Genomic DNA, 23,768 nt, shown 5'->3' on the forward strand with positions numbered 1-23,768 from the left:
CAAATGATCTGGTGAAACAGCATTTGATAGTCATACATAATCATTCCTCATTATGTTTACTTTGCACAGGTCACCCCTTGTCATGTAAATTTTCCAGACTGGAATAGGATAAATAGAATAGAAAATAGAAGCTCTTCCTAAAAGTGAAAATGATTTTCTTCATCTAACCAGATGCCAAAGTAAAAATAAGATCTCTTGTAACCTCCATTTTGGTGTAAATTTGCAGTGTCTGCCACCTCCCCCCCCCTTTCCCATTCACATGCAAGCTCCTACACAATAAGCAAGTTCACTTTGAGGATTCTAAGTACAAGAAGACAAGGTGAAGTCTTCCCTGAGTAAATTCAAATTCAAATAGCATGTTGACACCTTTTTGGTGTTACGATTTTGTCTCTTTCTATCACACCAATAGCACCAGCACAAATGTACGAAGCTCCAGAGGAACAAGAATAATGTGGCAAAATATCACAGGTAGTAGTGGCCTTGCCACAGCCAAACAGGCAATACTTATCCTGCCTTTAATCCCACAGAAATAAACCCATTTCCATCTACAGTAGGAATGGCTCTCCTCATACAAATGGCCAGAACCTCGTAATAGTAACCATAGTGCAAAACCAGTGAAGGTGATTTATTTCTTCACTTAATATTAATGGTATGAGAATCTGGGCACCAGGGATTGTGATGCTGTAAAATATGCAGTAAACAATTATTTCATTTATATGAAGAATGAGTACTATATTAAATTTGAGTTAAATATTAAATGAAGAATGTATTAAATATTAAGATGAAGATTCTACTCACACATTATTTGTTGCAGATAAAAATAACTGCATATATGGTTGAGATTAATTTATCCACCATTTCAGAGACTTCCTGTCCTTCAGGGAATGTCACAAATCCATGTACAGTCTGTATTGCTGGGTTTTGTATTTTTGTGCAGTGTATAGATCTAAGAATCTTACTTGTATGCTGTTGCCATCATTTACATTTTTAACCACACCTCAAAACCATAATCCTACCTTTCTCTATAGCACAGATCATTAGTATATGTCTGTAAAACTTTCTCTAAACAGATTTCAGGTTTACCACAATGTATCTCTTATGGGAGATAATCTCCTAGAAGACACAAATCTCCTAATGGAAGGGACAAAAATGTGCATTGTAGAAGCAAGAACCTGAGATACTTCTGTAGCACTTTAATAAAGTTTTTCCCTCTTTAGCTCTTTTCTGTGTCTTTCTCTCTGTTGCCTTTCTCCTTGATGATTAGTCACTTCAAGAGTGAAATTTTACTTTTAGGCCATCCCCATGTAGGTGATGGTCATGCATATTAGTCCTTGGAGGGTAATTAAAGGCGACATCTGAAGCTGTATTGTACTCCCTTCTCTCTCCAGAAAGCTAAACTTTTTTTTTTTTTTCCCATAACGAATATGACATTTACTAATTGAAGACTGCTGTAGTAGAGCATGCATTTAAGTCATGCAGAAAAAAGTATATAAGAAATTATTTCAGCAAAATATTACAAACTGCAACATAAGTTCTGAGGGCGTGATACTTTCTTCTAATTCCTTTCAGTGTGATAACAAAGTTTTCTGTGAATTTTCTGTGCCCTGTGATGATTTCCCTAAATCCATTTTCCTTGGTATGATTTAACAATACTATCAGATTATCTAATCTGATGGCATAGTTATTATTAAAAGACATATACTGCAAAAGCATCAGACCCTGGAGATGCAGAGATGCAGAGTTTCGCGATCCCTAGTAACTGACATTTGTAATCACAATTGTTTACTCTTTAAGCCAAATAAAATTCATGAAATAACCTTTTCTTTCTATCAAAATCTCTTTGTTTTCATTTGTTGACAGATGAGCACAGTGTTGTATCTCTCAGGACTGCATCTCTCCTCACAAGTCATGTCTTTCAGTACAAAGACCTTCACATAAAAATCAATCAAAACTTAAGCTATCATTCATCGCTTAAAGATATTCTGCTAAATCCAAGATCAGATATAGTGCTTTTTAAAACTACCAAAAAAAATAATAATGTAGTGTATGAAAGAGATAGCCAAAATGGCCAACAGACCTTTGCCCCTAATAATTGCCAAGAGGTTCTCAAGAGGTTCTCAATTTGTTCCTACAGAGAGCTTCTCCAAAGAGATTTATGTGTTGCAAAATTTTTTATTAGTGAATTCTTTGGGTTCTGGAGTGAGATTAAACTGTAAAAATCCAGTTGAGAGATTTATGTGTTGCAAAATTTTTTATTAGTGAATTCTTTGGGTTCTGGAGTGAGATTAAACTGTAAAAATCCAGTTGTTTTCCAGAGGAATTTTTGGAGTTATATATAAAGGGAAGTAAATCAATGAAATATGTTAATCTGCAGCCATGATTTCCACACAATCATTTTAGGAAGGAGTCCATATTTTTATTGTCCCCATAGTTCTAGTATTTTCTTTGAGAAAGATCCTATCTTGAAAGATGTTTAATAATGAAATGCTTTTACATACAAGGTAATTTCACAGAGATTCCAGTATTTTCTTAAGCCTCTGTGAAACTTTAATTTCAAAACTCACATGAAATTTCACAAAGACCTCTAGTCTCACGGAAAACAAACCAAAAGTAAACATGTACAGGAAATGTCAAAGCACAATAAGCTTTTGGTCTTGAATGCCAGAATTCCTTTAATTCAGCACTGGCAAACCAGGGAGTGGTACTCTTCTCATCAGTTGCACCTTCCAGTCCTGCTGGGTCAGTATTTTGTCTTCCTCCCCCTTTCTTGTCTATAATCCTTCTCAGGTCAGCCACTACCAGAAGGTCAGCAACTGTGACATGAAAGGGTTTAAGTTATGTTCTCTGATCTGACATATTTTTGGTGTAATGTTGGACAATTACCTGGGTCTGAAGCTTTTCAATGGACTCTTGCCATCAAAGTTCAATCATATTTTTGATCATAGTGATGCTTTTTGACGTCTTCTCTGGAATTCTGATATTCTTAGCAACACCCCACTTTGAAATTTTTTGAAGAGTGTAATGGTAACTTACTGTAAAATTTTTGAGCAACCTCCCCCAAAGCTCAAATGACCTTTTTTGAAGACAATTATTTTGGTACTGTATTTGGGACTCTGCAACTTGGCTGTTTCTCTACATGGATCTTCCAAAGAAACTTCACTTTATATAAGCTGATAGGAAACATACACAAAGAAAGATTGTTGTATTCTGTATTCTGATATTGTAAACTGCTTCTGATAAATTCTGAAATACTTAACTTTTTTGCATTTCACCTAGTCAAGGGCAAGTCTCATGCATTAGTCAAGGTCCTGTGGAAATATATCCCTTGCTGCTCAAGCACCTGAGAAGAGACATGAGGTTTTGCTAACCTGAGAATGAATATGTAGCGTTGCTATCTCTACTCTGATATTCTAGGCAGCCCATAAGAACAGGAATTTCTGTTAACTGCTCAGGTAGGTAAGTTCTTGGTAACCATGCTTTGCACTGACACAAACACCTCTTTAAAAGACACCAATGTTTCTTAGTCAATTCTTACCACAGAAAAGTTAAGCAAAGAGGTGCATGTGGCTGTGCCACTACAGTCAATTGCCTCTACCTAGCAACATTCATGTTTAGATTTCCTTCAGTCCACAAGGTAACCAGCTCTTATCCCAACATAATAGGGTTCCATCACAATAACATTCTCATGGCCAACTCTGCAGATATTCTCTTTACTCCTGCTACCCCCTTGCCTCTCTGTGGTTGTGGATCCTTTCATTGTAGAGCTACAAGACCAAATTAAATATATCAAATTCAGCACAATCAAAACTGACTTCCAAACTATCCTCCTTAACTAAGTTTCACAACATCTAAAGCCCCTTTCACAAATGCTATTAACAATAGCCATCTTACATTTACTCAGAATTTTTCAAACTCTGCAGGAATCACGAATACTTCAGTCCAGTCATATAGTGTAAAGGCATATCCACATCATTAACAAGCAGCTCATTAGTGGCCTTTAATGCCTCATTTCTGTGACACAAAAATGATATCTATTTATGCCTTTTGGGTCTCTTTTGGGGTTTCTCTAAAATTGTATGATGATAGTTCTTAAGAGTATACTCTGGCAATCACAGACAAACTTGAATGATACTTATTTCTTCTCATATTCTGCAGGGGAAATGAAACTCCCCCAGTCATAGTTGTTCTCAATATAATAGGATGTATATAAGTTTGTGGAAAGAGAAGAAAAAATTAGGTAAACTGAGACACAGAGTTTTCATTTTAAAAATACATAAACTTCTCATTTTCTCTACACCTCTATTCAGCATGTCAAAGCTAAACCTGTGTTAGTCCCCGGAATTGAACAAGAGCCCTTGGAAACAGAATTCTGCTTATATAAACCATTACTGCATGTCAGGATCACTTCAAACCATTATGTGGATATAACCCAGAAGTGTCGCAGTAATTCAGTCCCAATGCTCACATGAGAATCTTTTGGAGGGGGGGTTTGTACTGCAGAACACTGCCTTCAAGCAGACTGAAAAACACTGAATAGTAGCCATTCTTTTTTTTCCCTTTTCAGCATTTCTTTTCCATTTTAAATGTCCTATGAAATTAAGGGAAAAAAAAATCAGTGCAACCTTCTCTAGGAAAGACAATGTTACTTTTTCTTATATTTTTTACTGTAAATTGAATTTTACTGTGACTAGAATTGCATTCAATTTGCTCTTTTCAATGCTTTGAAGGAGTTTGAAAGGTTTATTCTGCTTTGCTATAATCAGCACTCTGCAGTACTGCCTGTAAAACTTGGTGCAAAAATTGTGAACCAAAAGAGATTACAAAGAGTTAATTTATTTTTACTAGGCTTAGCCTATGCAGCAGAGGAAGTCTTTTTACTCGTATGACGTAATAAAGTCGCAGCAGTATTTTTCCTTTCCGATCCTTTACATGCATCTCCCCAGGATAAAAGATACTCAAGGTATTTTTAAAGGTATATTCATATTTCATATTATTTTATTCATTACATATTTTGGAGGATTGAGTTTTTAATAGTACATACTCCACTATTCCTATGCATGCACATCCATGGTCTCACACACATAAATTTGATATAGTAGTATCAACTTTTTTAAAGCTTGGGAACATTAATTTCCTCTAAAATTGTTATGTTGTTTTCCATCTTACTGGTTGAATACTATGGCATGTTGACATTTCAGGCTTAGTTGATGATTTATAGGGCCTGATTCTTTATAAATTTACCCCAGGCTAGCCCTGGTAGTTTTAATTTACTCCAGGGAGGCTAATGGCATTGCTCTGGTGTGAAGGTGGGATAAGAGAAAGGAACTGCATATGAAAGCAATTATAAGCAGCGAGTGATTTGCACTGGGATGTTACTTTGCTGTATTAGGGCCTGATCTAAATCCATCTGTAGTCCAGAGCAGAGGCACTGCAGCTCTGGATCACGCCTAGGGACCTCATATTAGCGACATTCCCACTAGGCTGTAGCTATCAGTTACTTGTATCATATACCACACCGCCAACCTCTGGGCTAAAAAAGAAAGTCCCACTCTGGAAATTGGAGCTGCAGCACCTCGGTGCTCTGTGAAGTGCATTTGGGAACATCTTGATTCATGAGGAGCCCTGAGAAGCACCAGTGGTCCTCTTCCTCCCCCAGACAGGGTGATTCATAACACACTGAGGCCATTAATCCTGACTTCGTCAGCTGGGGAAAAAAAGACATACACTTTTGTGTGGCTGTTCTTTTACTGAGTTAGGACTTTGCTTGTAAATGAACTTATGAGACACCAGGACTATCACGCTGTCTCTGGTGATGTACAATGCCTGTTTGCACAGTGGTATTATGCTATTACTATTAATTTTGATGGTGTGTTTCCTTCCTCTCCCTGCAGTTGGTTCATCTGAATTGTTGCAAAGATGGTTGCCTTGGAAACTAATTAAGGAAAGCCTTTGGTTAGAAGCAGAATTTCAAGCATTAAACTATTTGAGAGACAGATGCAGAAATTAAGGTAATGTCTGCCAAGATGAAAGGGTTTATCCTTTATACAGAGAATAAAGAACTACATTAAATGCCAGGACTGAAATAAAGCAACTTGTGTACAACACTGATTTTTTAAAACCTGGACTAGACATGTGAGCAAGCAATTTTAAAATAAGACGGTGGATTACAAGAGGTGAAAAAAGATTCCCAGAGCTGCTAGGGATGGCAAGATGCTTAAATACAGTGCAACAAAAAAATGAGATCACATGTCAAGCAAGTTCTAGCAAGCTCTCCCTTTCCCCACAAATATTCTGCATTTTCCAAAGATTTCTTGTGAATGTTGTTTTTTGGAAAGTATCTGTGGAGGTAGTGAAAAACCAACTCCTGTCCCTACAGTCCAGGTATCGCATGGGAAGCATCAATGCATACATTTCCTTCCAGAGTACATCAAACTTGGGAGTGAGAGGCTATCTCCAAAGGGCCCTCAGGCTTGGCTTTTCTGCTGAGACTGTCAGCAAGGGTAACAATTAGTGCCAAGCTCAGAAACAGCTCCTATGATGTGGACACAGGCTAATTAATGAGTGGGACCCTCTGAGGGCTTTGTGAAGGCAAACAGAAATGCACAAATTCTGTGTGCTGAAAAGCTGCAGAGGAAGGCAAACTCTGCAGCAAAATGTGCTTTTAGTTACCTGTTATCTGAAATTCAAAGCAAAGACAGTCTATCTCTGAGTGCAATGGTACCAATTTAAACATTGTCTCCGGGATAATGTTTGGCTCTATACTTGCAGCTGTGTAACTGAGAAAATATTGTGGATCACTGTACATTTAAAGGTAATGCAGAGGTTGCCTTATAAATATGCCTCTAACTTCATAAAGGCATACTGCAAATGTGGTGATAAAAATACGTAAAATATCAAAAGCAGATGCATGTGTGTGCATTGGTGTGTGTGTTTATATCCCATGAATTATCATAAAACATAAAATGAGTAATTGCTACTATTGCAGAAAATTAAAAACTCTAACGGTGACTTCAGGTTCATACGCCTCTGGCATAAGAAACCAGATTTGCTTAGCATCAGTCTTCCGCATGCTGCAGTGTGTGCATTTATGGTGGGACATTTCATATTAATTAGTATTATTACTGATCAACTACATTTAAAATCGTGCTTTAATGCATCTTGAACATTTTTAAAATGTGTGCGCCATTACCTCAGTCATTCTGTGGGATGACTAATACTCAAACTGTTAAATTCCTGTCATTTGGAATCTGCCTTGCATTATGAAGCCTTGATGACAGCTTGGGAGAGGCATTACTATTTACAAGCTAGAAATTCTATCCCCAGCTACACATGAAATGTGCTATACATGGGGCAGATTAAGCCAAGATGTTGCTTCTCCCTGCTTTAGCAATCCATCTCTGGCTCTTTATTAGTTTTATAGCTGATAGCAGTAGGCCCTTCAGGCAGATACAGCTGTCAGTTTTGACATATAACCATTTTTTACTTACCTTTTGCGAGCTTCAGTCCTGAGGGTAACTGACTCAAGTAATTCCCCTTTCCTCCCCACATGCCCATACAAACCTGAAGATGTGAGGGGAAAGAAGTGACCTGTCATTCTGCTTTAGATCCTGGTTTCAACAATACTCATGGGCACCTAATGAAGAAATGCCCTAAATTTTAAGTTTCTAGTTCACTGGAAACATAAAAATGAACTGTACCACTTTCTGAGTGACATTACACAACATTGTACATATTGGATATTCTCTCCTTCAAGTGTCCCACTGTGTTTATAGGCAGTTATCGTTGCTGTTTTTTACATCTGTTGGTGCAACGAAACGCTGCTGTTTTGTATTTACACCCCAAATGGGAAAGCTCTTGTGCAGTGAAACAACTCGTCTGAGATCTGAACCACTCTGCAGACGGATGCAGCAGTGGCTGCACTGAAAACCTGCAGAGCATCTTAATCTCGAAATCTCAGACTCAAAGGTCAAGCCATAGTCAGTACTTGCACTGGACAGAGTTCAGTCAATCAGATTACCCTTAATCTTATGGATGTTTTACTTCAAGTCTCCTTCAGCGGTTTGCCTGTCATTGTAAAATTTTGGGGACTGCATTCTCTACTACAATATTACTTCTGCTTTGTGAGATGCCTCCACTCAGTAGAGATTGCCTTGGAGTCTAGTCTATATGACTATGTTTAGAGATAGTGTCATTTTGATAAAAGCATGCAGTCTCTGGAATAATCAGGTCTTTTGTAAAGTTTCACCATTTTGATCCTGAAAGGAGTTTCTTCCTCCTTATTTTCCCTCGGGAGTTTTACTTCTAAATGGATACAAAGCCACTCTAGTCTGAAATACAGTTTGTTATCTTGGGAATAAGAAAAACCCATTTCTTAACTCAAAAACATGTCTCTAAATACATGGTTGAACAAGCTAAAGCTTACTGTTAGTTCTCAGAAGAAAATGTTCTGTTTATGAGGACAAAATTTTATATCTATCTGTGAAGGAATACTGGAATATTTTAGCATCAAGGGACAAGAAGTGTGAGGAGCTTATGAATTTTGCATGTTGCTATCTGTATGCTTGAGAGGCCACTAGATGATTAAATTGAATATAGTTTTGTTGTGCAAGGAGGGATATGGATCCACATGGTTATAGAACTATAGGGAAAAAAAAGAAACAGATTGTAACCAAGAGGATGACTATTAATCTCTCTGCTTCCTCTTACTCTGCAGCTGAGGAGACAGGGCCAGAGGTGATTTGGGCATCCACCTTTAGGACACAATATGGGGTCATGCACAAGGTTCTCTGGATGTGGAGTGAAACCAGATGTGCTGCAGAGGGAAATCTGGCACAAAAAAAGGTTACCCAGGAAGAGCAGGAGCTGAGGTGTCCTCTTTCTCCTCCCTTACATTTACATACCAGGGAGATCCAGGAGAGAGACATCCTTTCCTGGGTACCAGCCAGCCCTGAGAAGAGAAGCACCTCGTATGATAGGTATCAGCTTTTAGAAATATAAGGACATATAGATGTGCCAGATGCTAAAGGTATATGGAAGATTGAAGGTCACTGTCTCATGTAACTGCACATCACTGGAGGAAGGTACAAAGTATTCCAAGCAGGACCTGAAGTCCCAGAAGAAAATCCTCAAATAGGTAATTGGCTTTAGATAAACTTACACCTTTGGAAGAGCCATGCATCCTAGTTTGAGCTGGTTGAAGAAAGCATCAAAGGAAGAGAACTGTACAAACTGACCAGCCTAACACAGAAAAAGAGGTCATTCTTATTTAATCTGAGCACTAACACGAAGCCATGATATGTAGTTTCTGGAGCAGAGAACTGACGAGCTTGCCGAATGGCCTGGCCAGGAGCCCAAAAGTCTAATAGTGAGCTCAGCATGTGCGCAGACTGTTTAGTGCCTTCCAGACTGTTTATTTCTGCTGTTACTTTTGCTCTTTAGTAAGTCCTATTTATGCTTCTCAAGTCCAGGTTCTCTGACAAGTGCTGCTGTTGTCCCTGATGGAAAGAAATGGTTAAACCTATGCCAGCTCAGTGGGAAGAATTTGTCCTCCCATGCTTTGCCATCACAGGCAGGGAGGCCTGGCTTCCCCTTGCCCTCACTGGTAGAAAGCTTCAAGGCTACCTGCAGCTGTGCAGTCAGCATGCTGTTAACGTGTGCAGATGGTACTGCCTCTTAGCTGAGCAGACTTTCTAGACTCCATACAAAGCACTGATTTGACTTTCTAGACTGCCATGAAGCACGAGATTTGAAATATGCAAATCCAGTGTTATCTTTCCCCTCGATGGTATGCTATCAGCAAACACAGTTGGCTATAAAGAAGACAACTCACCACTCCCTTGAGCAAACTAGCTGGCTGGATTTAAGTACTGCACATGCTTGTGAATTCTTTTAGCTACCTTATGAGAAGATAACAAGGCAAGCAGAGGCGAGGGAGAAGGAAAAGCCTAAAACCAATAATTGTTCAGCTATCGGCCTGGGGTCCACTAGCACTGACTTTCCCTGCAGAAACTCATGTCACTGCTCTACGGTCTCAGATTAATAAAAATATCTCTGGAAACTGTTGCCAGAAGGTATTTTTAGCATAAGAAGCATCAGCTTGGGATCTGCTTGGACAATTCTTTGAAGTGAATGGTCCCAGTGAAATAAATAGGAAAATACTCCAATGAAAGTGCTGCATAACTGGAATCCTCTTGTATGACTGCTAACAAGACAGGATTACTACTAGAGTATTTATCTCAGAAGCTACGTTTGATTTGCTTTACTACCTAGTTTGTTTCCTAAAGAAAAAGTTGTAAATCCATTTTTGGTACTGCAAATTCAAACAATTGTGTTCATGAGGTACCTTCAATTAAATTAAGTAGAAATAATCCTATTACAATTGTAAGGCAACATACATGACATAGAGTTTGTGTGTGAAAATGTCTTATGGATTTGGTTGAAAAGCAATGGACTGATTATATTTAACTGCTTGGCTAAAACTGGTTGAGTCATAAAATCCAACTGCAAGAAAATTTTAAGATCTTTCAGAAATATTTGAGACAATTTAGGACAAAGATTTCATGAAAACTAATTTCAAAAGATGCACATCAGTGATACACCTTAAGGCTTGATTGGAACTGAATACCTTGAGAAAAAAACTCAGTAAATAAATAAATCTTTTCCATTTTCTAGGCTTTGTTTATGGCAGCGAGGTCAGTTGCTACTAGTTTACCATACAACATTTCTAAAAGACATGCTAAAGCTTTATGAAATTTAACTGCTACTTTTGATCTGCTCTACATGTATACCTTAAACCCACAACTAAATTTATGAAGTGGCAATAATCAGAGAGCCTTTCAGTCTTAATATGAGCAAATCCCTGCATGCTAATGAATAAACAATCTGCATGGACTTGGTTCTATACCAACCCCACCTTTGCTTCAAGCCAGGCGGCAGGGACCTGTCCTGCTTCTGCTCCCTGGGATGTGTCTGTATCTCTGTTATGATACGATCTCTTCCAGCACATTGCACAGCACAGACAGTGATGCAGGCATGTTGGGGGCACCCTGTCATGGTTGGGGTATGGCCATTCCTCTGAGGCAAATCAAACACTTAGAAGGCTGTGCAATAGCAAACCAGTCACCCCAAACTCAGTCCTCCCCAGTAAAGGTGTTTGAACTGCATCACCCACAATTTAAGCCTGTCAACAGTAATACCAGTGAAGACGGAAGGGATTAATGTCCCACAGAGTGCCAATAAACAGTTTGTACTACCAGCTGAATTTTTCATTAGCAGTATTTCCATTTGAGAATTCTTCAGCATGATTGAAACTACTTCACTGGCTTTTTATTTCCTGTCTCATGTTCCACTTAACAAACCACACCTGTCTTGTAATCCCTGCTGCAAATAATGTTGCTCTGGCAGTTGAGGTTTTAGGATCTTAACCTACTTAAAAATAATTCATTATTAACATTTTGCAAAAAATATCACAGAGACATTTCCTTGTAGGTTACATGTAAGTGCTGCAACCAGCTATGAGCATCGGTGAAGAATTTTAATTTTACTAGGTAACTGGCCAAGCACTGGAACTCAAATCTCAATGAACATTCAATTAATTTCTAGAAATAGATGCTTCTCAAAACACAAAGGAAATCTGTTATATAGAGACCACAATGCCTGAAAAACTTAAAAATGTACCTGTTCCAAAATGGTGTTTATTCTGTCTACTTCACAGTCAATTAAGTATCTTTTTTCTTGTCGCCTGTCCATCTCCTCTATAATTCTTCTGAATTCTTGAACATCCTTTATGCTTCCTACAGATCTGGCTGTCACTTGCCAGTTGTTCTGAACTGCTGCTTCCATAATTGCCTGGAGAATGGAAAATCCTGTAGGGGAAGAGACAGTGCAGCCATTTAAAAACAGAACAAATATAAGAACTACTTTGGATGTTTGACAAAGGGTTCACAAAAAATTATTCCATCTAAAGAGACACAGACTAACTAATAGCCTACAATTGCTTCATTACTTGAGAAAGCAACAGTGTGTCTTATTTCTGCTATGCCACTGCCAAAGTCACTGATTCAGCAGAATTGTTCATCAGTATATTACTGTGAGGCATATCAAAATCTGTCCAATATATCATATTATGACCCTCTCAGGGATGTTTATGGTCATGCTGGGGTCCATGCCAGCTGAGAATAGGAGCCTGCAGCCATTACTTGGGCAAAAGTCCATCAGTTTCAAGAGCCAGACAGAAGGGGTAATTTGCCTGTGCAGACTGCAGCAATGGGTCATTAACTGGCAAAGATCCAAGTACTGCGTAAGAATGCCAATTAAGTCATTGTACTGGTTATTGGAGCCCTGAATCACAGGAGAATATTTTACTGATGTTCAATTTGATTTCAAAAAATGTTTTTAAATACATAGTGTAGCAGTATTAACTACACTTTCGATGCTTACATTGAGGTAACACCAATTCATTTAGCACCTGAAACAGAGGAGAGAAGCAGCATGGACTCACCAAAGCTTGCACTGTGAGGAATTATACCAGCAACAGCATTTCATTTCTTGTGAACAGCTGTGCCTGGGCTGCAGATAGAACTCAAGTAAAGTCCCCAAGTGAAAGATGGTGAAACTGGGAACTGGGAACAGTAACCTTCAAGTCATTCTATGTATGAGAATTTGGTGAATTACCTGTTTTGATTCAGGGAGATTCAATTTTTTGCATCATTCTAATTGTTTCAGATCCGTGTGGATGCCAGTAAACAAGAGAGTCCATCTACCTCAAATCGATAAAGTTCTTTCTGATGTGGTTTATTTGTACAGAAGCATCCATGTGAGCTATGTTTCTGTTCAGATAATTTATATGCAGAACTTTCAGTCCAATCATTTAGTCATACTGTAAATTTCTCCAGCCAGGCTTGAGAAGCTAAGAATGACTTTACACCTACAAACACATTCATAAATATACATGCTCAACAGATCAATTCACTGTGCTCTGCAATAAATAGTTCCCTGTGCTCCCAAAACAGAAAAGACTTTGAGCTCCACAAAAACAAAACATTCCCTGTTTTAAATTGTACAAATTGCTATCCTGAACTCAGGTGTCATTGTAGGGCTACAGTGCTAAATTTGTCGTGACTGTCTGAAGACAGGAGTCACATCATTATGGATACAAACAAGTAAAGAGGGTGATTTTCTAGACTGCAGTTAGATTATTATAATTTACTATGTGACTTCCTTAAGTCTCACTCAAATTTCCTCACTTTCCCAGTGCAGCCTCCTTGATTCTTAATGTGTTTCCTTGTATGAATGTGTTTTACTATCCCATGAAAGGTGGTGACAATACTTAGGCTGGTTGAGAATTCTTTCTGGCATCTTCTTTCCCCTGAGACTACTAAAAGGGAGGCATTTACATATGTATAGTACAATGAACTCAGTCTTCCTTAACATCATATTCTACAAAGATGGCTGTGATGTCTCTGACAGCATTATGATTCCATTACATGTAGGAGGAAGATCTAAGCCTAAGATATTTGGTTGGCTACAAATGAGGAATTTTGATGTGGGAGCATAAATACTACTAATGGGGAATTACAAATACTTTGAGTATAAAGATATGTTTTTGAAAAGAAGTCATTCCAGTAAGCAATGTATATTTACAACTTTGTTTCATCATTCATGTGATGTGTAAGTATGTGTCATGGTAAGTCTATTTTTTACACTCAGAATTGAATAAAATGGTTCAAAGGATTATAAAAACATGACAAAGAAAATCAATAGTTCTGTTTTTCACTAGTAACATACAAAATTATGAATTGTCTAAAGGAAATAAATGAAAATGAACATGCTGGGGTGCAGGTGCCATTGACTGACTGCTATGTACCTTGAGTTCAGTTAACATTTTTGAGTCAGAGCTCATTTTGTCAAGCCTTGTATATCTCTGAAGAAAAGCAGGCAATTTTCCTAATTTTCACACACACACACACACACACACACAGAATTTCTAGGTTGGAAGACCTCAAGATCATTGAGTCCAACCTCCGACCTAACACTAACAAGTCCTCCACTAAACCACATCACTAAGCTCTACATCTAAACGTCTTTTGAAGACCTCCAGGGATGGTGACTCCACCACTTCCCTGGGCAGCCCGTTCCAATGCCTAATAACCCTTTCAGTAAAGAAGTTCTTCCTAACATCCAACCTAAAACTCCCCTGGCGCAACTTAAGCCCATTCCTCCTCGTCCTGTCACCAGGCACGTGTGTGTTTGTGGAGTGGGGTGGTTTTGCACAAGTGTATTAGTCACTGGTTAACATTTCAAGAAAGAGAAGAGCAAGGTTACTCAGCAGCATTTCTCTGCATGAAAATACAACCATACAAGTCTTAGTGATAAAACCAGTTCTGGAGCTTCATCATTTCTGCCTTCTCTACCTCCTGTTCTTCCTTGTCACATGAAATCTTTATAGCCACAGTCCCCTTTATCCTCGTCAGTTCTTGAAATCTCCCTTGTGGTCACCGTCTGTACTTTGTCAACTAGCTTTTCATGGGACTTCTTCCTCTAGGAAGGCCAGTCCTTTGATACCGCCCAAAGCCCATTCCTCTTTCTTTTCAAAAACACTGTCCACACTTCCTGCTTTCAGAGAGGCAACCAAGTTGTTTCTTCACTAGTGCATGTTCCCAGTTCCCAGGCTCTGATCTCTCTCTATGCTGCTTGCCTTCGGCACCATTTACTACATTTTACATTGCTACCTATTACATAGTATTTCTGTAAACAACACATTCCAGGCTCCAGCTGTACTTTACCATTAAGAGTGCTGTTACATAAGCTGCGTGATTGTATAAATAAAAGGCCCATTTTATCTTCAGATGTGAATTTCTCTCACTCTTTAACACAACAATGCGATCTGTGCCTGTTCTCGGGCACTGCTTTGGTAAATAGAGGGGAAATCGTACTCCCTGTTTTGTGACCAGACCTGTGCAATGAACTTTTCCATTTTCTGCCCTCCGGTAAGAACACTGTGTGACTGCTTCTCAAGAGATGCTTGCCCTGAGCACCTTGGAGGTGCTGAACTCTCATGAGTGCCTCTCATCTCATTCACCCTACAGGAAACCAGCCAGCTACTGAACTATCTCTGTTCTGTAGTTTTTTTCTATGGTCTGCATCAGATCTATCCAAAAAGGCTAAAGGACCAATAATGCATGGCCAGCAAAGAAGCCATGCAGGAAAGGTTTTTGTTAATATTGTCGCTGGCTTATACTAATTCTAATGCTAAATTCTAATACTAATTCAAATGCTAAAGCCAGAAAATATCAGGTAAGGCAAGAAAAACTGACTTCCTTCTAGGCAATGACAGCATCTAAACAGGCTCATGACACCATTACTAAAATTCAGTGATTGTTCATTCTGCAGACATTAATATAAACACAGACAAGATGAAAAACTCATTCAGACTCCAGCCTGATCCTTCAAACTCTTTTTTCCTCAGTCAGACCTTGGATGTGCAAAAGAAACAGGATGGAAGACATATTTCTCTGGAAGAGCTGTTTTTGATGCTACCTTTTCTGATGGAACCACATCCCTTTGCTGCACTACATTATTAATGTGTTGGTATTACTGATTTACAGTTATGTCTGGTCACTTGATGGCAATGTCCATACTTGCCAGGTCAGATAAAAGACCCACATTATATTCTGGTTCCTTCTAGCCATGTAGTGGGGAGTGGTTCTACCTGTGATTGTCAAATGCAATCACACAAGCCAATCTGATCTGCACCTACTAAATGCACAGGCAATCCTGGTCTTAATATTCAAGTGTGTCATTGTCTGGCTTATTCTTAAAAGAGCGATGATTTAAAAAAGCTAGCCTTCATCTAAACAGTCCACAAAATGATGGGCTGGAGGCAACTATAGCAATAAAACTATAACAAAAACAAGTGCCCAGCTCACCACTTAGTGAACTGGAGCAAGTATTTTGATTTTTGCTGACTGAGGCTTGCAAAAGAGGGAAAATATTTAATATTAATTTCCCTCAAAACATGGAAAATATCATTTGTTGCAATGCTGTATCTGTGCATTAAACATCCCAGACAGAATTACACTCTTGGCAGTCCTCACTGCAGCTGAACTGAGACGCTCATACATCCAGTATATTCACACTTCTGCCAGAGAACAAAAGCCTGTATCTTTGTCTTTCACATCATTCCTCTGATACAAGGATGTCTCAACTGACCCGACTAAAACAGGCAAAGAGGACATTTTAGTCCTTTTCATCTGTCTTTGAAGCTCATAAAACTTTTCCCACATCTACATAAGCAAAATTCATCTGAGCAATTTGCTCAGCCAGATGAAATTCTACATATATAATCAGTAAACTTATTTAAATAACAGCAGTCATTAATGTTTCATGAGCAAATGACCACACTGGAATGTCTGCAGCATCACGTGAGCTCTCACAAGTGACACCAAAGCACTTACTGAGAAAAAATTAGGAGTGATGTAAATAATTTCGTTTCTGAATGTTCCAGGTAAGATCTCGGACCTTAAACTCCTACTACAAATGAAAGAATCTTCGCTTGCAGTCCCTCTTTCTTTTGCCTTGCTGAGTACTGAAGATCTTAAACGGGTATCTTCCTGGAAGGCAGCACGTTTGTGCCAGCTGAATGAACATCAGTGCTGATACAAATACTTGTGTTTTCAATCTGTGACATGATCCAAAGAACTAAGATTCTGGTTCATGAATGAACTTTGGGGATTTAGGTATGGACTCACATTTGACAAGGGCACAACGAACTCACCAGGAAGGAGGTCATCAAGGCAAGTGCTTCTCCAAGCAAACACAAATGCTGTGATCCCAGCTTACATTAAAGTGTACCAGAGGTCTGAAAGCGGAGATACACTTACATATTCTGTGTGTTTGGCACTTGGCCTAGCACTCATTTAACAGCAAACAGCTCAACATATTATGTATGATTAAAAAGCATCTACTCAACCCAAAACACACGCCATCATTCAAAATCCAAACATGTCAGTTAGGTAAGTATCCTTTGCCTAACTTGTGTCCATGTAATGATTTTACAGTGGTGGAAGAAGCAATGAACAAGCTACTAAAATTGGTCACCAGGAAGAGACGTAGCAAATGAGTAGTACACTGGAGTGCTCCCTTGTCCAACAGGTGCGAGTTCTAATCATTAAATAAAAGTTGAATAAACACATTCCATCTGTTTTTGATCTGATCACCTCTATCTGGCAAGCAACATGTGATGTGTTGCACTTTGATATTCTGGTATCAGACAACCTTCTAGACCCAGTTGCAAACACACACTATTGTTGTTTTTTTCTTCTGCTTTTCCTATTTGGTAAACCTCTAATCTACCCTGTACACATATATTACTGCAAACTGTCATCCATAAACACAGAAAACTATACAAACAGACATGTCAGCTTGGTTGTGTGAATGTGAACTTGCCCGGCTCTAAAGGAGAATTTACAGGAACCATCTGGTCTGCATTTGTTCAGGATTGGATGTAGCTAAATACGTAGGAATTCAGACCTGCTGAATGCAAGAAAAAGCCTTTTGTTTTTTAAATAAAAAGAAAAAAATTCTGAATGCTTTTCACCTTGATCCATTCTTCTATAACACTGTTGTATCTAATTCACCCCACATTTTACTCAAGTTTTAGGTCAGTGCAACTCAGTGTTTTTGAATGCAGCTGTGGTATTGTAAAATGAGAGTAATGCAGTAAGGAACCAAAGAGCACAATAACCAAGGTCAGACATAAAGATGCCATAAACAATGCTGTCACTTCTGTAAGAGAACTTTTACATATGACTTTCACAATGATGTTGGCAGGTCTCCTAGCGTATGACAGATAGGTATACCTCAATACAATAATATGATCCAAAGTTTATCGAAACAGCTGTGTTCTAGTTTTAGCCTTACTATGCCAATCTTTATTTCAATTTTTCCAAATGAAGAATAATATTTGAGCTATTATAGTCTCCTGGATGCAGATGGGTAACAGAAAACAGATGAAATAGAGACATTTTAAAACAAGACTATGTTCTGCTTGAGGAAAATATAACAGGTAAACATTTGTGCAGAGAAGACAGAAGAACTAGCACAGAAGATCAAAGAAAAAAATGTATTTTGAGAAGTGACAGAAGGTGAAGAGTGATTTGTTGTTTAGTGGGCATAGGCTGTAGGGTATCATTTGTGTACTTATTATTAAGAACTTTTGATGCTGATGCTATCAGAAGGCTGACAGAGGTAGTGGTGAGGGCATGCTGTCACGAGAGGAGGTGTGGGCCTAGGGATAGGGAAGGAAAGCCCTCCAAAAAGGAAAACTGTTTTTACAAAATGCAAATGGTGAAATGGTAAAACTACATTAACATTAAAAATAATTAACTTCCAAATTTCAGGAAATCTTCATACAAATAATTACACTGCTTAAATACAGAGTGATTTCATTTGCCAAGTTCTACACTGAATCCAGGGCTTTCAGGTCTCTCTCCAGCAGACCTGAAAGCCTGAAACTATGAAGCAAGCACAACACTGTCATAAATACCGTGGAATTCAAAACTTGGAGTTTAACTCCAATGATATCCCTGTCCAACACCAATTTCCCTGAGTGCTCTGAATTGTCCAGAAATGACATACTCCAACTGACATCAGCAAATTCAGAATAAACCATTTGTTTTGGACCGTCCAGCATCCTACTGGTGTCAGGAAACCAACAACATGTATCATAGCCTTGTCTAAATGCAGCCTTCTGTAGTGGCTCCACTCATTCTGTTCACCTGTGACCACTTCTATCCCTTGATCATACTGTTTTGGAGCCTCGTTTACTGCCTCTAAAGGGAGTGAGCTGGAATGTGTCCACACCATGCTCTGAGGCCTGCAGAGTAGCCTTCAGATGAAAAGCCTTTGAATGATGTAATCAGAATAGAAGTTCTTCGGGGCAAAAATGGAGAAATCAAGATATTACCACCACTTCTTTCAGACAACTAAAGCTGGGTTCTGTCATTACTCCCATCCATTGGTTACTGAAGAAACCAGATCTGGCCACCCTGGACAGAACCTCAGCCATAATCCTCTTGATGTCAGATGCCATCAAGTTGACCAAAGTCAGGCCCAAGTGAGGTGCTTTGGCCGTGGTCTGTCCTTAACTCCAGGCACATTTGGATGACAACCTCTTAGGTTTTCTTTCTAGTTGTGAGAGAGAGACCGTGCAGAAGCAGTGCCATTTTTCTATGTTTGTAACACAGAAAATCAGTGGAAGATAACACAGACATGAAACTGTAAGGCATCATTTTGTAGGAATCACTCACAACCTGTACCTGCAATTGAGAAACTAAAAGAGAACAAAAATCCCAATGTGTTGACTAGCACTCAACTGATGAGGCTAATTACTGCACTTAAAAAATACATACCTAATTGTGTTTACATATTTATCTCAGCAAAAAGACTCTAATTAGGAGTCATAGTTAGCAATTACCAGGCTGGAAAAGAAAACCTAACTTGTCTGCAAGACAACCGAAGTACACTCCATGTAAAGCCAGTTCTCAAAGGGAAAGCTTAAAAAAGCCAAAATCTGAGCATGTGAAGATATTACAAGACACATACATGGTGAATCCAACTCAGTTTCTGATGACAATAGTGACTTTGAGGGGATATATTTGGCTTATTTTATCACTTGGAGAAAACGGGAAATGAAAAGCTACAATAAAGCAACAGCAGGCTGCTGCTCGGTGATGAGCCAAGCTGTCGAACTACCTTTCTCAAGGCTTGACTGGCTGATCTGAGTGGGGTGGTGTGATGAACACTGATTTTACTTAGGAAACAAAAGGTCTGCTCCTGTACACAATGTACACAATACTGACCTTCCCATTGGCATTGATACAGCTACGTGGATTTCCTTCCTCTCTTCAATAAACCTGCAGAACTCCTGATCTATCAGTGCCTCATTGACACATTTTAGCCTAGCTTCATTATTTCAGAAGCACAGGGCATGGATATTTATCTCCCACAGAGTCTATACTTAACACAAAGCAGTGCATATCATGGGAGATATCTTTATATCATTCAGTTTCAGAAAAAGTCTTAAAAATTTATTAATAATGTTAATATTAAATACATCTCTAAACTCTGCAAATTAACAGTTTTACTATCAACACTCCCATATGAAATAGACAAATAATAAATTTCATGAAGAATGAAAAATTATTTGTCCTGTACCATAAAGAGAATTAGTAATAGGGCCAAAATTCAAATTCATGTTCTCCTGATTCATTTATCTAGGATTTATTTTTATGTCAAACGATAACATAGTTGAACATATACATTTAAAGATTCTTATACTGCCTACAAACACAGTAGCCAGTGAAATTACATAGTAAAACCATCATTATGTTATATCAGAATCATTTTGTATCTGATGTTATTTGCTAGAATAAATGGAAAGCTACCTAGCCTCTGCTGAACTGGGATACTGATGGAAAGAGTTGTTTATCATTCAGGGTAAAGTTACACAATTTTGGCACATCTACAGATAAACTTAAAAGGAAAATATTGTGTGAAATTATCATTTGGGAAAGGAAAATAAAAATGAATTCGTTTTTAATCTTCAATAACTTCTTTAGCCAAAACAGAATATTAGTGCACTTATTCTGATATATTAGAATAGGGAAACTTATCTACTTGTTAACAGCAGAGGATTTGGAAAATAGTTAAAACTTGGCTTCACTTATTCCTGCATTAATCTAAAGAGCTAAAAATGTATTTTCAATGTATGCTGCAAACTTAAAATTATTGATAACAAGTTAATTCTTTGCCATGATACATACGGGGTTTTTAGCATGAACATTCAAGAGCATTGCTGCCTGCTTTCTCTTAAAAACATGTCTAGAGCTGCTGAGTCTAAGAAATGATAAATTTTATTCCTTTGAAGAAACAATCACAGGAGATTATGGTAATCAGACTGAAATACATATTCACTGAACTGAAATACATATTCATCACAAAAAACAACTAGGTTCACCTCAGATAAATGTCTTGGGAAGAATTATGCTAGTTGAACTGTCCTCAAACATAGTAAAATTGTTCTTTCTATCTGACCTTCAGTCAATCATTAGAAAAATATTTATTCCTGTCCCTAACCTTTATCTATACTTTCTGTTTCTCAAACTACCTGAGCAAACAAATCTTTTGCCTCTGAGAATTTTCGTTAACAGATGCTATCAGCCTTTCAAAGTCTCTCTTCATCAACATCTCACCCTTTGGTATCCAGCATTTTAATTGCCCTTGCATCTGGAATACATCTCATGTCCCAGCCTGTAAGTTAATTTCCTTTTATTTATTCTGAACACTAAAAAAATATAGCAATCAAAGGGTGAGTGCTGATTTTAAAAATATTCTGAAATTTAAATGAGTTTTTATGATAATATAAATGATAATTTATGGATCCATAGTCACAGCCTGCATGTGTGTTTCTTTTCAGTCACTCTATTACTTTTGCCTTTTTATTACCAACAGCTAGCAACATGGAGCCTTTATACAGCACTGTTACCTATATTTTTTCAGTTCAAGCATTTCTCTTCATAACAAGCACGTATTCATTAATTACAAAGTCTCATATTAATTTGAGACAGACCTGTACACCTCCCTGACTACTTGGCCTGAACTGGGCTTGAACACACAAGTACAGTTCCACTGCAATGACCAGAGCACCAGATATGTATCACGTAACTTCCTTTACACTGATTCTTGCTACAGTGAGGCAACAGTATGACAACAAAGTTAGTAGATGGTTAGTATGACATCAGTATACAACAAAACACCTGACCCAGCATAAAGTTTAGGGGTAACAAGTTACTTTTCAAGACATTTAACACAAATGAGGAAGCAGAATGAGTATGTATGGGCTCAGTGGCCCAACACCATTACTTCCTGCACCATCGTGCACTGGACATCAAAGAGACTTGGTTCATTCTGCAGGATGGTGACACAAAACAGGTTCACATCATCTACAGAGCAGAAACTACCAATTGTCAGTGAGGAGATTCCTTGATCTTTACCTACTATTGAAGAAAGATAGTAGAGTGGAAACAATGCCCTGTTAATATGCAGTTTTATAATCCAATTTGAATATTAGAGGTCTGCTTCATTATATCAAAACAACAACAACAAAAAAACATTAACAATTTTAGCATTAGACATCCCTTCTCTGCTACAACACATTTTTTTTTGGCTGCTGCTTTGTATTTTGCAACTTCTAAGTACAGAGGCTGTAGTCAGTATACTTAGATGGGGGAAAACACAGATTTAATTATCTGTGGGCAGTTACTGCGTATGTTATTCCTAACTTAGCTCATGAAGGCAGCTTAGATGAAATACTATGCTGGAATAAATGGAAATGTGTGAACATCCCAGCATAAATATTCACTAAAGTAAGGCAGGAATGTGATTCAAAACTTTAGCTCTGGCTCCACTTTTCCAAGTTTTGATGTGCTCACTTGGGGAATGAAGGAGAAGGAGAATAATCTTGGGGTTGGCTCCACACTTTAACAAGGGCTGGGTTTCAGATCCAGATTTTCTAGTTTGTGATCACAGCATACCTCCTTCCAAGACATTATGCTCAGGGATTGGATTTTTTTTTCCTCTGTGGTGCCAACCCCTTCATTTTTATGCTCCACAAATGGAATTTACACAGGAAGGCATAACACAATTTTGAACTATCAAAAAAAAAAAAAAAAAAAAAAAAGTAACATTAGCTAGGCATGGACAGAGTTTGCCTAACTTATTGCTCTGATAACTGATGGTTAGAAAGACTAATCTGATGGGCTTCATAGAGAAACAGAATTCAGGGAACAACATATGACTTCAAAGGCAATTTCAACAAAAGCTCAACCTTACCATATATCAACCTACCTTAGACAAAACTGATTCTGCATATAAAAGACGTATCAATAGACAGGCATATAACCTCAAAATTTGTCCCCATATTAGCATAAATGTACACTACTGCATCACCACGAACATGGAACAGTATCAATAAAAGGTTACAAGTGCTTCATTCACCATGTGCCCATGGTAAATGGTAAAGACTTATATAATCTAGAAATGGAAACAATTTGGTATGTGAAAAAAAAATCATGCCTTTGCCTGTGATCCTTTCAGAAAAGCGCATATCACAGTGCAATGTAGGTAACATTTTCATGGGTATCTGCCTTTCATTTCAAAAGTGACTCGGGTAGGATGGTAGGAGTAGATTTTTGAGGCAGTTAAGATGCAGTTGCAGAAGCATCTGAACAGGTTGGGTACCTGCACTCTGCTGATTTAACTTCAAGTGCTTAAGGTGCTTTTGGAAATGTGCCTACATTTATGCTAAAACCCTAAATACCTCTGAAAGACCTGTCCTGTATGCCTTTGGAAATAATTTATGAAAACAGGATATGCGCTTTTCAAAATAGGTACGTTGTAGCCTGCTTAGAAAGTGGCACAGAACTCTCTACAGAATACACTGTTAATTAGCTATTTCATTGCAACACTTTCAACAAGTGCACAGATAGACTACCTGACTAAAAGGGTTGAGCACTTATCTGAGAAAGACTATCAGTGGTTGCAGAGTGGCAGAATATGTATTACGAAAGGAAGGGGTTGCATCTAAACTACAAGCTCTTTATTTTCATAATATGAAACTAAATTGTTCTCAATGTTTTCTCAGAGCTGTTTCGTAAAATTAGGAAGCTGCAACAAAAACATCCTTGGGATCAGTCAACCTCAGTACTCCA

The 23,768-nt window shown here is 38.2% G+C and overlaps 1 protein-coding gene across 2 annotated transcripts in view; it reads right to left on the reverse strand.

The window, feature by feature from the left end:
* The window catches only part of GRIA3 (glutamate ionotropic receptor AMPA type subunit 3), a 151,139-nt gene that overhangs the window by 67,982 nt on the left and 59,389 nt on the right, over positions 1–23,768 (reverse strand). For both annotated transcript variants that reach the window (XM_082771195.1, XM_082771196.1), the window contains exon 4: positions 11,677–11,864. In XM_082771195.1, coding sequence (XP_082627321.1) covers positions 11,677–11,864 — 188 coding nt within the window. The remainder of the gene's footprint in view (positions 1–11,676; positions 11,865–23,768) is intronic.

Source organism: Aythya marila (genome assembly GCF_965140915.1).
Source record: "Aythya marila genome assembly, chromosome: 13".
NCBI lineage: Eukaryota > Metazoa > Chordata > Aves > Anseriformes > Anatidae > Aythya > Aythya marila.